Here is a 14,083-nt window from a genome sequence, read left to right on the forward strand (position 1 = left end):
GAGAAACAAAACTTCCCTGCAAATGTTCCACATACCCAGCTCCATATATTCAGCCTGATGAGTGCCAAAATGACTCAACATAGATACATTCAGCTGCAATAAAAACACATTTCTTATAACAACTCCAACCCCCCCATAACTTGCCAAATTCTGATGAGTTGACTAGAATTTCCAATCTATGAAATATGAGAAGTGCTCACAGAATTTTACACCTGAAAAGGACTAAAAAGTCAAGTTTTGCTTGTCATAAGTAAGAATTAATCATACACTAGCCCCATAAAATTTAACCCTTAAAATCCAAATCATAGCATCTAGAGAACTATCTTGGCATGAAAATAAAATATCTAGCTAGAAATAATGATACCATGCTTAAACACTGTTGATGAACTTTTGTTGATTTCAATAGGAATATGATATATGAAACTTACTTTGAATTCTTTCTTTCCTTATCTTTATCTTCTAATCTTTTCATGTCTCTAGCAGCTTGATCCTAATCAATCACAAAACATTATTTTAAAAAGTAGCATATTTAATATCAACTCCCATAAAAATTTCTGTTACTTAGAATTCATGGAGCTGTAAGCAAGTAAATACAGATAGTCCTCAGCTTAAGTCAATTCATTTGGCAACTGTTCAAACTTACCATGGTGCTGAATACATGAACTTATGATGTCATACTTAAGGATTGCACTGCTTACCAATGGCAATCTCGGTTCCAACTGCCTTCATAACCAGAGGACTACCTGTACATTATTTGATAAACCAAGTACAGATTTTTTTCACTGAACTTGAAAAGCTTATTTCAATGGTAACAAAAACTGAACAGTGCCTTCTTTCAAATCTGATGTGACAGACTGACAAGACTTGACAAAAACAAGCATCAGATTTAAACAAAAGCTCATGAAAGCATGGTCTTTCCTGTGATAGCAACCCAAAATATTTTTATAGCTGAAAAGATAGCAATTCCTTTATTTTCTTATTTGCTTTTTCTTTCATTTCTGTAATATCAGCTGGGCAATCTGTTGAAAAGTAAGTACATTCAGAATAAATTAAAAATGAGTAAGATTAATAATATTTTTATTTCTTGCTTTTGAAGATCAGACTTAAAGTATAAGTTGCTTTTCTAAACAGCAAATTTTGATGTCAGGCAATCTTTGTAAAATTAAAGGAAATAATAACTTACTTCCACTTCAGCCATGAATGCCTCCAATGGGTCATCCTCACTATCTGAATCAGTTGCTTTGGAATGGAATTGCTGACGAGTAGGAGAGTTTTCAGCAGGAATGTATGGCAAGTCAACATTATTGGAATCTTCCTCCTCATCTTCAAAGTATCTAATCATTAAAGAAAGAGAAAAAGGGAATTCTGTAATAAAGAATCCAGTTATCAAAAAGCCAGCAGCACAAGACAGAAACTATATCTTAAAATAAGTTATATGACTATGAGTTAAGTATTACATCATAACTATTTATTTATATGAGTTGGGTACAGTTCAAGCTCTATTCAAGACTTATGTGCCATAGTCCAGCTTAAAAATAATAAAAATAAAACAAGTTAATTATGTCATACTGATTTTACTGGCTGTAATAAAAAAAGCTACATCCCTCATTGGTGCTTTCTTTGAGATACTGTTAGGTAACACAATGATCAAATTTTGGGAAGTATGCCTACTATAGATATATGTGCAAAAATAAGATCTTACGCATTCTCTTCATCAAAATTTGCTCGTTTAGATCCAATCTTGTAAAAGGATGGCAGCTGAGGTGGTGGTGTCTTCCCAAACCCAGAAGAACCAGGGGCTCCAAAAGCACTATGGGATTGTTGTGGCAGCTTGGGCTCCTCCTTCTTTCCAGAGGATATTGAAAAGCCACCAAAACCAAAGCCTCTCTTAGTGCCAGGTCCACCCTTGTTCCAATTCATGATGTTGGTAATATATCTAATGAAAGATAAAATTAAAAACCACGTATCCATTTAAAAGATAACAAAAATTACATAATATGGATTAAGTAGAAAAGACTGATAGGCAAATAAATTATTACTTTTAACAATTACCACCATACCTTAGGAAAGTCCATCAAAACAAGTACCATTATATTTACCCTGTTTCCCCCAAAATAAGACATCCCCTGATAATAAGCCCAATCAGGCTTCTGAGCACATGGCAATAAGGCCAAGTGCTTATTTTCAAAAAAATATAAGACAGGATCTTATTTTCAGGGACACACGGTTTAGAGGGCATTAACTTAAAAATTCCAAATGGGCAAATTAAATCTTAATTTAATGGAAATATTTTGTTTACTAAGACAAGGATTCTACTTTTGTTAAGGACTTAACATAGTTGCTTTTTACCATTTATTGTAACTAAAATCAGATACTGGAGCAACAATCCTTTTGAGAGATGGGAAAGAGATGTTCCACTAAAGAGGAAGTGAGTTCATTTTTTTCTTGGTACATTCTTTTTCAATTGATTCTGTATATAGTAAAGGAAAATAATTTTGCCACCCTTTTATTCATTCAGGTGAATGAATTCATTGAAAGCCTAGACTTCCCCCTGAACTACTTGCTTCTTTCCATACACTGACAAACTGCAACAGAGTAGTGGCTATTCTAAACATTTTTTCACCATGATTTTTTTTTTTTAATATTCAGTGGTCCCTCCTCTGCTCATCTTCTAAATATTTAATCATTGTAAAAAAGAGAGAAAAGGAATTTCCTCCTACTCTCCATTCCAATCCAAGATTTCCCACTCAATCTTAAATAATTGATATTTATAATATATTTATAATATATATAATATGATAAATTATGTCCTACTTATTAAAAACTAGCCTAATACAGAAAAATCAGCACTGTTGTTTTATTTATTAATAAACAAACAAATAAATATAACATCATGGACTAAGCAACTCACTATACTATTTAGCATAAGACTAAGAATCACCCATCACTTGTTTCCAGGAATAAGCGCTTTAAGGATGCCAAAATGTAGTTAAGATCATTTATTTGAAGAGTCGAACATTCATTATCTACATTAGCTTCTCAAATCTACTCTCTTCCAAACTGATTTTATATGGTCTCTTACTCACCTCGAGGCGGGCCAGAGGCCGGCCCGAAGACACAAAAAGGAGGTTACCTGATGGGAGAAAAAGTGAAAACGATGAGCTTCAAATGTTTACGTGCCCCGACTAGGCCTCAGCCCCGCCCCCTCCTTTTCCTCCTTAACCAACCGCCAAACCCAGGAGGCTCCAGGCTCTCCTCAGGCCTTTTGCTCTGCCTCTTTTCTCTGCTTCTGTTCCGTTTAACCTACCGGTTATTACTAGGGTATTTGGGGAACTGTCTTCCCTCCTTTCTTTTGCTCGATTGCTGTAATGTACAAATGAGGAGGTTGCCTGCTGAAATGACCGTGACGTACAGACGTCACGCATATAATAGACCGACACTCTGCTCTTGAAGGGCCCTTGCACACATAAACCTCGTCCTCAAAACGCGGGCCTTTACTCTGCCCTGCGCACTTTGATGACGTCAGATACCAGCCATAAACTCTGAGAGGGACGTAGATCTAAAAATCTAGAGTAGCATAACGCACGGAGCATGCATTTATTTCTCCAAATCTATAAAAATACAATTCTGCCCTTCCCCCCCCCACCCTTGGACTCTATAGATTCTGTAGATTCTTTTTTGAATCGAGATCATTTCTTGAAGAAATATGAAAGGGCAGTGTGGAAAAAAAATGCAACCCAAGAAATATATACCCTCTTAAATATATGAAGAGCCGCACATACTGTTGATAAACCTTACAATTGTTTTGAATACTGGAATGCTTCAGGTCATAAAATGGAAAATCAGTGATAGCACAATCCAGGTGTACATATTTAATTGCATACAGGGTATGCTATAAGTGAAACAGAGATAATTCACTTTCACTATGTTTTAGCCACTGTTTAGGGGAAGTGCTAATAGGTGGAGCACTGATACCATATGTTGAACCTCAAATTGAGATTGAGATCATTTTCCTCAAAGCATCTATAGTTAGGGGTGTTTACTCTCAGGTATAAGCATCTACTAGATTGCAGCCTAACAAACATAGTTGTCCTTCAGTTGACATGAGCACTTATCCTGAAAGATTATGCCAGAATGATTGTATACGGTGCCACAAAACAGTTCCATGTTTTTTTACCAAAAATATCTCTGCGTCAACAAATACCAGTTGATGGGCTAAAATGTCATGGTATGGGAGAATTAATCTCCCTTTCTAAATACAAATTTAGCCTTGGTAGTACAGTGGACTAAAGCACTGTTATTAACATCTGCTTGCAATTACTGCAAGTTCAAATCTCACCAAGGCTCAAGGTTGACTCAGCCTTCCATCCTTTCAAAGGTAGATAAAATGAGGACCCAGATTGTGGGGGCAATAAGCTGACTTTGTATAAATATACAAAAGTATGAAGGCTGTTGCTTAACGCACTGTAAGCCGCCCTGAGTCTCCGGAGAAGGGCGGCATATAAATTAAAGCAAAAAAAAAAAAGAAAGAAAGAAAGAAAGAAAGGGATGGGGAGAGATAGATTTAGCTAAACTTGACTTTTAGAGCCCGATATAAAAAGCGTCACACACAACATTGCTTTCACCCTAAATCCCTGCTGTACGCCCGCAGAAAACAAGATGCATACTTTCTCAGAACAAGGAAAATATCAGTCCTTCTTTCCCCTCTCTTCCAATCGCCTAATTAAATCATCAAAACGCAAAGAAGCTCGCCAAGACCTGGAGGTAAGCCAGGTACCCTTTTAAGGAACGTCGTCTCTCTCTCTCTCTCTCTCTCTCTCTTCTAACATCCCACCCTTTCGAAGAGCCACTACCCCATTTCTGCTCTTTCGACTTGGAGGCGCATGCGCTGACCTACGCAAGTGACGTAACTTACGGCAGGGCGAAAAAAAAAAAAAAGCCACCGTGTTGGGATCGTTCAACCTAGCGGAGGAGCGAATTGGTCTTGGGGACGTTGTGAGACTAAAAAACCTGGTCTGAGGTATCGAGCAGGAGGGCTTGAGGACTAAGAGATACGGGGTGGGTGGTGGGGTGGGGGTGGGTGGGGAAGGGGAGGGAGCTCTCTCTTGTAAGGCTAGATAGTATAAGGTAAAATTATAATGTTGTTCCTCAATCAGGAAAGGCGTGGTGGACATAGCCCGTCCTGGGAGAGGAAAAAATAGCCCCAAATTGGCTGTATACACGAGGATTGCCTCTCACAGGTGTGTGCCTGGCCCTGGCGTTGGGACCGGAGCTAGCCTTCCCCACCTCGTTCCCTCCAGATGACCTGAACTGCACTCTTTGCAATCCTGGAGGCCACCCTGAATGGCTGAAGGTGATTTATTCTGGTTGGAACAGGCTCCTTTTGGCTACAAACTAATCATTTCCACCGCTTTTTTTTTTTAAAGGGACCCTTTTTTGGGGGGTATCTAGGCCAGTCCTGAGAATAATTTTCACACATATCTTGCTAAACTGAAATAATAAAAATTGAAACTGTTAGAAAACTGGTTAGTAGGAAATTGTGTGTCTAAAGATAGGGGGGGAGAAAAAAAGGCTAGCAGATTACTGCTCCTGTAGTGCAATAGTAATTACATTTTGCTCTACAAAGATGGGTATTATTATTTTTTTTTTGTAGCCCTCAGTGATAATAACGTTAGAAACACTGAGATGTCAGATCCGTCATGCACTTATTAGAAATTTAATGCTGGCCTTCTTGAAATCTTAACATTGGTAATTTTTGGGCGTGTCAAACTACACTTTCCATAAATCCATTAACTATATTGAGGTTAGGCAGGTTAGGCAGCTTGATACCTTCCCCAGCAGTTATAGACTTCAATTCCCAGTGTTAACATTGGCAGTGGTAAAGAATTGTGGGAGTCGTATTTCAGCATCTAGAAAGTAATCTATATTATCATTAAGTCTTTAATCACAGAAAGAATTATGGAAATTGCAACCAACATGCTGTGGAGATCAAATTATTTAAATAATACATTTAAATTCAAGTCAAGCATATGCTGGTGTCAGGACTACTGGGAAACTACAGCATATTTTTTTAAAAAAATAGAATCTAGTGGTCCGTTAATCATAGTTAAAACAGTGGCCATTGAATAAGTATAACGCTCTGCAATAGCTTACCAGCATGTGCAAGTTATTGCGCCAATAGAATGATTTGATTCTCAGCTCAAATCCCAGTTCAAAACACAACTTGGTTACAAAGTTCAATGAGTTGGACTGATTTTTTTCCCCTACTTCTCCATTTTCTTATTATTTTTTATTCTACCATTATGTTATATTGGTCAATGGTTCAAGAAATAGGTTTTATAATTTTCAAGAAGAATTTTAAAACAAGGATTTGTGAGTTACTTTTTCAGTGACAAAGCCTGGACATACGCAAATTTTTAAAAGGATAATTTAATTGCATATCACCTGACTCTTAGCTATTTTTATTTTTTTCGATTTCACATTTTTCCATATTATAATGACAAATGGCCACATAATACAATCATGGTTTGGGTTGACTGGGTTAGGAGGAAAAGGTTGATACCCAATTGTATACATACAGTCCTCAGCTAAAACTGGTTATTTAAAAACCATTCAAAGTTACAAAATACCCATTGGGGAAAATGGATTGGCTTAAAGATCATGGTATTCACTTAATGACTGTTGTAAAAAACAGCGATAAATTCAAATCCAGTCACTTGGTACCTTGATTTATGACTGTAATTTGGGCTCAGTTACGGTTGTAAATCAAGGATTACCTGTATGTCAATTGCAGATTTTTTTTTCTGTCTCAGTGTCTAGAGGTGGGGGAAGGGGAGGAGCCTGGATAGAAAGGACCAGTCTGAGGTTTAACTCTAGCAAGATCAAGTGGCTTTGGGAATCATTTAGATCTGGAGATTTTTCCTTTTTAGTTCTGAATGTAGTTGTACAGACATATCTAGGAGGACCATTGCATAAATCATGTTTTGCCAAATGGCCCTATTACTTGATGAGGAGACCTTATTCTTAGTCACTCATGCCATAAAATAGAATAGAATAACAGAGTTGGAAGGGACCTTGGAGGTCTTCTAGTCCAACCCCCTGCCCAGGCAGGAAATCCTACACCACTTCAGACAAGTGGTTAACCAACATCTTAAAAATTTCCAGTGTCGGAGCATTCACAACTTCTGCAGGCAAGTTGTTCCACTTATTAATTGTTCTAACTGTCAAGAAATTTCTCCTTAGTTCTAAGTTGCTTGTCTCCTTGATTAGTTTCCACCCATTGCTTCTTGTTCTACCCTCAGGTGCTTTGGAGAATAGTTTGACTCCCTCTTCTTTGTGGCAACTCCTGAGATATTGGAACACTGCTATCATGTCTCACCTAGTCCTTCTTTTCATTAAACTAGACATACCCAGTTCCTGCAACCATTCTTCATATGTTTTAGCCTCCAGTCTCCTAATCATCTTTGTTGCTCTTCTCTGCACTTTTTCTAGAGTCTCAACATCTTTTTTACATCGTCTTTTACATTTTCAACATCATTTTTACAATATTGCCACTGAATGCAATATTCCAAGTGTGGCCTTACCAAGGTGTTATAAAGCGGTATTAACACTTCATGGGATCTTGATTCTATCCCTCTATTTATGCAGCCCAGAACTGTGTTGGCTTTTTTGGCAGCTGCTGCACACTGCTGGCTCATATCTAAATGGTTGTCCACTAGGACTCCAAGATCCCTCTCACAGTTACTACTATTGAGCAAGGTACCACATATACGGTACCTGTGCATTTTGTTTTTCTTCTCTAAATGTAGAACCTTACCTACAAAGCCTTAGTGACTTTGAATTTAGAGTATTGCAGTGCACATTATGTGGGATTTTATTTGAAGGCCACTCAGAACTCCATCTAGTCCAGAATGCAGTGCTGTGGGGGTACACATGGATATGTTTATTGTTGCATGAACTGCACTGGTTGCCAGTGAGATTCCAATACCATTCAATATTTTTTGTAGTCACTTGAAAAGTCCTTAATAGCACATGATCTGGATATTTGCATGATTATTTGTATCCAATTGCTGTTCCAACAAAATTCAAAGGGTTGGAATGTTCCAGGCCTCATCAGTTAACAGTATCATCTCATCAGGGGCCAGGGGTCATGCATTCTCACTTGCAAAGGATTCTCTGTTACTATGCCTTCCCTATTGTACAACATTCCCCTTGAAATTTGGATGGTCCGACCCCTGCTGGCCTTGAAGAAAAGCCCTTGAAGGCACTGGCCAGGATATTATGCAAGCCAATAATGTTTTGAATGTGAATTGCATTCAATGTGCTATTTAATTATTTCTTTTGTGTTTTTTTAATTTTTTAAAAAAAGCTGTTAATTGTCCAGAGTTGCATGATAAGCAAGCAGCCATGCAAACTGAAATAAATAAATTACGTTTTTGAAGTTTAGGCAGAATAGGTTTGCATTATTTACATTCAATATGAGACAAGTAGTTTGGGTTTGGCATGGATATATTATTAATGTGTTTATTTAGATTTATTTATTTAATGCTGGTAGACACATATAGTAAGTATCTCTACACCAGATAGAAAGCATCTTCCTTGCCTCAGGGCATATCAAACTAATATAACGCAGTTCAAGATTCCAACAGTCAGATTCAGGGTAGAAATCCTTTTGTTATTAAAGCATGAGAAATTTAAAAAGTGTGGAGTCACTGCTAATCTATTACCCTCAGCTACCTTATACTAGCAGATTCTGAACTACCTTCTGCCCACTCTCTATTCACATGTTACCATACTATCAAAACTTGGGTGCTGATTTCTGATAAACTCAATTCCTAAACTTGAGAAACTAGACGTAAGATGGCAATTAAAAGAAATTTTTAAAAACTTCCATTAAATACATATGGTTACTGGTTGGCTGTGCCTATTCCATCTTAAATTGTTCATATACAGAAGGCTTAGATGTAGTAGAATTCTAACTCCTTTATTGCTCAAAAGATACCTATGATAATGTTTTATTACTACAAATTTAATGGGGGGGGGAATTTGTGTGCCTGTACTATGCTTTAAGGCAGGTTAAAGGTAAAGGTAAAGGTTCCCCTCGCACATATGTGCTAGTCGTTCCCGACTCTAGGGGGCAGTGCTCATCTCCGTTACAAAGCCGAAGAGCCAGTGCTGTCCGAAGACGTTCTCCGTGGTCATGTGGCCGGCATGACTAAATGCCAAAGGCACACAGAACACTGTTACCTTCCCACCAAAGGTGGTCCCTATTTTTCTACTTGCATTTTTTACGTGCTTTCGAACTGCTAGGTTGGCAAAAGCTGGGACAAGTAACGGGAGCTCATCCCGTAACGCAGCACTAGGGATTTGAACCACTGAACTGCCGACCTTTCAATTGAGAAGTTCAGCATCTTAGCCACTGAGCCACCGTGTCTCTTTAAGGCAGGTTAGAGGTGGATAAATAAATAACGTATCATTAAACCCCAGATAAATCACACATTTCTTTCAGTGATCCATAGGACAAGTTAATCCTTCTGCTTATATTTTTTCATAAGGCAATTGTAAAGAAAATAGGGAATCTGGGAAAAGAACTGTATTATTTTATTTGTAGCACATTGTTGTTTCTGTATTAATAATACTAATATGAGTATTATCCAGTTTGGTCTAGTAGTTAAGCTCCAGGCTAGAAACTCCTGAATGTAAGTTCTAGTCTCACTTGAAAGCATGAAAGCCAGCTGGGTGGTTGTTGTGGGAAAGGATATGTCCACTTTCTTGAGTTATGTACAAAAATAATAAAGACAGGATTTAAAAAAATCTAAATTAAAAAAAATGTAAATCTAACAAATTTCTCAAAATATCATTATCCAGTATGGGAAAGATGCCCAGAACTATAATTCAACACTTGCCCTTCTTATTACAAAAATATTGCGCTCTTTTCATATAATGCTAGAGTAAATTTAGGATAGCTACAATAAGGTATTTATTTTGTGAAATGCACTATTACTGTAATTATTGGGGTTTAGTTCCACAACTTGTTACAATTCCTGTTAAGTTGCTTTAGAAAAAAAAAATTGTGAAAAAGATCTCCATGGAACAATGGCTTATTTTGAAATTGAAAGATTTTGGACCTTTGCTATTTTTTATTTATTGAGCGTTTTCTTCCCCAGCAACAATGAGAAGTTGGTGGTTTTTGGTGACTACGTTCTTTATCCTATGGGGTCTTTCTTTGGCCAAATTTGAGGAGTTTGATGACGATGACTTAGTGGAATATGATGATAATGATTTTGCTGAGTTTGAAGATGTGATTGAAGCCACAGAATCTCCCCAACGGATTGTTACAGCAGAAGATGAGGAGGAAGAAGCCACAGTAGAACTTGAAGGACAAGATGAAGGCCTTGATTTTGAGGATGCTGATGGACAGGTGATGTGAGAGGAAGGTCTTAATATGTCTTTTTTTCGTGCAAAGAGATAAAAATTGTAAGACTGTCTATTAGGAAATCCAGTTATACTGTGTATTTTCTTTGTGTGTATATCTTCTTATATAATTTTTTTTAAAATTTAAGTCATTGTATAAAGTTTGACATAGTATCAGTGTTAATTGGCTAGTTTCTTTGGCAAAATAAATTTTTGATTACAAAAAAATCAGCAAGGAAACTTGTGTTGAAGAGTATCATAGAATGCTGGAGTGAATGGGTGTGAATCTATAATTTGTGTAGTCTCATCTGATATATACATAATTATTGAAATCTAAGGAATTCTGGAATATCAGATATCTACAAATATCTACAAATCAGGAGCAGGGGGAAAATGCTTGTAGACAGAAGCTGCATTTTTTTAAAAATATTTTTGGTGCTCCAAGGACTGCAAGAACAGGGATGTAAGCAAAGGAATGGGGTATATTTTTGTCTCTTTAACAGATGTTGTAGATTTTTTAAAAGGTTCAGTGTAGATACTTTAGGTTTACTAGAGATTTAAGATAACCATTGTAAATTTATTTAATGTAAGAAAAGGACTGCCAAAAAACAGAAATCTCTGCTGTATTCTAAAGGTACAATCTTGAAGGTTGGAGACTATATTGAAGTTGTTGGTTGATGTATCTCTTGTAGTTAAATATAGTATAATGCCTATAATTAAAATCTGTTTAGATCTTGCATGCAATTTGGAAAGTATTCCATATTGCTGTTATAGTCCTTACCATAGATTTTTCCATGATTACAGAACAATCCTATATATGATCAATTTATAAATTGCAGATTTGTATTTCCTTTTTGTATTGAAGTTGAATTTACTAGGCCAGAGCATCATGTATATCATATTCAAACAGCTGAGCAGGTAGTGAACTATGTACAACTTTCCAACATGTAATTTATAATCTTCTAATAGCCTGTGATTATACTACTGAAATTCAGAAGCAAAGTAGCTAATTTTGGTTGTGCAACTTTTTGCTGCTGGGATTTTTTGTTTGTTTGGTTTCAAAAATGTGGGAGGATATACAAGAAGTTTCAGGGAGCTGAGCTGATCCTATTTTCATCCTTAATACCCTCCAGCTCCACATCTGAAGGCAAAGATTCATCATTTTGTTGCCAAATTTTGGAAGCATGATTTAGTGGTAATTAGTGATTGGAAGCACATAAGGATGGAAATGAGAGTGGTTTACCTTCCATTTCTACCATTTCAATATAAGCAGAGAGTCAAGAAACATTTGGCCAGGCCTCTTTTAATATGATCCCACAGAACTGAGTTTCGGCATTCAATTACCGAGTTTCTGCCCATGCTTAAGTAGAAGATTGTAATTAGCAATCCAGTTTTCTTGCATGGGCATTCGTATGATGTGCTTCATATTCTGCTGCATTTGTAGCCTATTTTTGTGCATGGCACTCTTTGATTAGTTGAACTCATGTGATTGAATCCTAAAAGTGCTTTTTCTATAAGGCAACTGGACTTTCTTGGGGTTTTTTCTTTGCAAATGTTTTGCTTATCCAAGAAGCTTCTTCAGTTCTAACCGAATAGAGGGGAATGGAAGGATTTATATTCTTTGCAGTCACCTGGTCATTAGCACTCTAAGGGTCAATTGTTAGTGTTAACTCTCTGAGAGTAATTGAAGTTTATCTGTAACCTAAGAATCATCTGAATCAGAGTGTAAATGGGTACGGAAGCTTCTTGAGACTGCTGAAAGGGCATTGTAAATAGATAAGTAGAGTATCTCTCTCCCTCTATTGAGGGTGTGTGTGTTTAATTTTAACATGCGTAACATCTTTGATTCCTCTTTCAAACAAGTTGTTTCCTCTATCCACAATGTGAACACATCAATATTTTGGACAGAAACATTAAGTTCATGTGGGACGATATTAAAGAAAATAGTCTGGCTTTCCTAGATTATGAAATATACATCAAGGAGACAAAAGCCTCAACATTGAAGTATACAGAAAATCTACACACACAGATCAGTATTTATATTTTCATTCTTACCATCCAGTGGAGCACAAATTGGAGTAATCAGAACCTTATACCACTGGACTGAAGGTGTGCCTACCAGCAAAGAGGGAACAGAGAAGGAACAAAAACACATCACAGAAGCTCTCCGAACTTGTGGCTCTCCTAAATGGGTCTTCATCAAATGCATAAAAAGATCCAATAGGAGTTCCTTCAAAACAGACAAAGAAGAGAACAACAAATGAAGCAATGTTGTCATTCCCTATGTTGTAGCAACACAAGATATGTGCACACTTTAAACTCAGGAATATATTAAGGCAGAACTTGTCCAGGCCAAGGGCAAAACACCCACACACAAACAATGTGGTATATGCAGTGCATTGCAGCAAGATATGTGCAGACCTGTGCATTGGAGAAACAAAACAGCCACTTTATAAATGCATGGCACAACATAGGAGAACAAATTCATCAGGATAAGATACAGCAGTCAATCTGCATTTGAAAGGTTCATTCTTTTGAACACAGCAAAGTTCATATTCTACACAGAGAGGACCACTGGTTTGAAAGAGGGGTCAAAAAGGCCATCTAGGTTAAAATTGAATGGTCTTTTCCCAACAGAGAGGGAGGGGTACAACACCAACTATCTCCTGTTTACAATTCAGTGCTTTCAGCAGTCCCAAGAAAGTTCCACACCCATTTACACTCTGATTCAGGTTACTCTGCGGAAACCGATAAACCCCCAGAGGGCCTCAATGACACTCAGACAGCTAACACAAATGACTGATCCTCAGAGGCTAACAACCAGATGACTGCAAAGAATATAAATCCTTCCATTCCCCTACAGTCAATTAGAACTGGAGAAGTTTCTTGGATGAGAAGTGAAACATTTTCAGAGAAAAACTCAAGAAAGTCCAATTGCCTTTTGGAAACATATCTTTGGGACAACATTGACCTGGGTAATTGAGAATCTCCGTAGACATGTGATTGAAGCAATCATCAATTAGTAAAGATGTATATGTTGTCCTTAAAATAGAAAAAGCAGAAGTTATGTCTAAAAGTCAGTCATTTACTATCTCATTTTCCTGAAACAATGGATATTTCTGTACATTTTGCCTTCTTATTGCAGGAAAGTGATACAGAAAGCGAGCCATATGATGATGAGGAATTTGAAGGTTATGAAGAAAAACCTGATGCATCTCTTGGCAAAAATAAGGATCCTATTACTATTGTTGATGTAAGTGAATATTAGTTATAATATAAAATATAATATAAAAGTTATATGTAATCTATAATTAATGTCTCATATTAGGTTTTCTCCTGAACTATTATAATTAAGGCTGCAATCATAAGTGTCTTGGATTAATCTCTTTGAATGGAATAGGGATAGACTCTCTCTGAGTGTATGTATATGTATGTGTACACATGTACACCCCACTTATCTCTTTCTCTTCCCCTCCCCTGCAAATGTGCATGTGTAGTTTATGCTAATTTATGCTTTTCCTCTGCCCGAATTCTCCAAAAGTACCAGAACTTGTCTTGGTAGACTTTAATTGGTTGATAAATGGAGGTGACAGAGGGAAGTAGGCTTATTGCAAAGGTAATTATAAACCCTGGTATATACTGATATTCATAGTATTACTCTGCATTTGGA

At 36.9% G+C, this 14,083-nt stretch overlaps 2 protein-coding genes across 4 annotated transcripts in view; one reads left to right on the top strand and one right to left on the bottom strand.

Annotated features, from left to right (window-relative positions):
* DDX42 (DEAD-box helicase 42) overlaps positions 1 to 3,524 on the bottom strand; it is a 26,482-nt gene extending 22,958 nt beyond the window's left edge. The window contains exons 1-5 of one of the 2 annotated variants that reach the window (XM_034415399.3): positions 3,308 to 3,524; positions 3,087 to 3,133; positions 1,703 to 1,936; positions 1,184 to 1,334; positions 429 to 490 (exon numbers count right to left, since the gene is read on the bottom strand). In XM_034415399.3, coding sequence (XP_034271290.1) covers positions 429 to 490; positions 1,184 to 1,334; positions 1,703 to 1,920 — 431 coding nt within the window. In that variant the 5' untranslated portion in view covers positions 1,921 to 1,936; positions 3,087 to 3,133; positions 3,308 to 3,524. The remainder of the gene's footprint in view (positions 1 to 428; positions 491 to 1,183; positions 1,335 to 1,702; positions 1,937 to 3,086; positions 3,134 to 3,307) is intronic. The other variant, XM_087893947.1, reaches the window with a different exon arrangement.
* A 1,361-nt stretch (positions 3,525 to 4,885) lies between these two features.
* CCDC47 (coiled-coil domain containing 47) overlaps positions 4,886 to 14,083 on the top strand; it is a 40,661-nt gene continuing 31,463 nt past the window's right edge. The window contains exons 1-4 of one of the 2 annotated variants that reach the window (XM_034415403.3): positions 4,898 to 5,020; positions 5,157 to 5,353; positions 10,167 to 10,420; positions 13,559 to 13,666. In XM_034415403.3, coding sequence (XP_034271294.1) covers positions 5,344 to 5,353; positions 10,167 to 10,420; positions 13,559 to 13,666 — 372 coding nt within the window. In that variant the 5' untranslated portion in view covers positions 4,898 to 5,020; positions 5,157 to 5,343. Of the gene's footprint in view, positions 5,021 to 5,156; positions 5,354 to 10,166; positions 10,421 to 13,558; positions 13,667 to 14,083 lie in introns of both variants that reach the window. The other variant, XM_034415405.3, reaches the window with a different exon arrangement.

The sequence above is a fragment of the Pantherophis guttatus genome, chromosome 4 (assembly GCF_059756535.1).
Source record: "Pantherophis guttatus breed Tessera chromosome 4, ASM5975653v1, whole genome shotgun sequence".
In the NCBI taxonomy this organism is placed as follows: Eukaryota; Metazoa; Chordata; class Lepidosauria; order Squamata; family Colubridae; genus Pantherophis; species Pantherophis guttatus.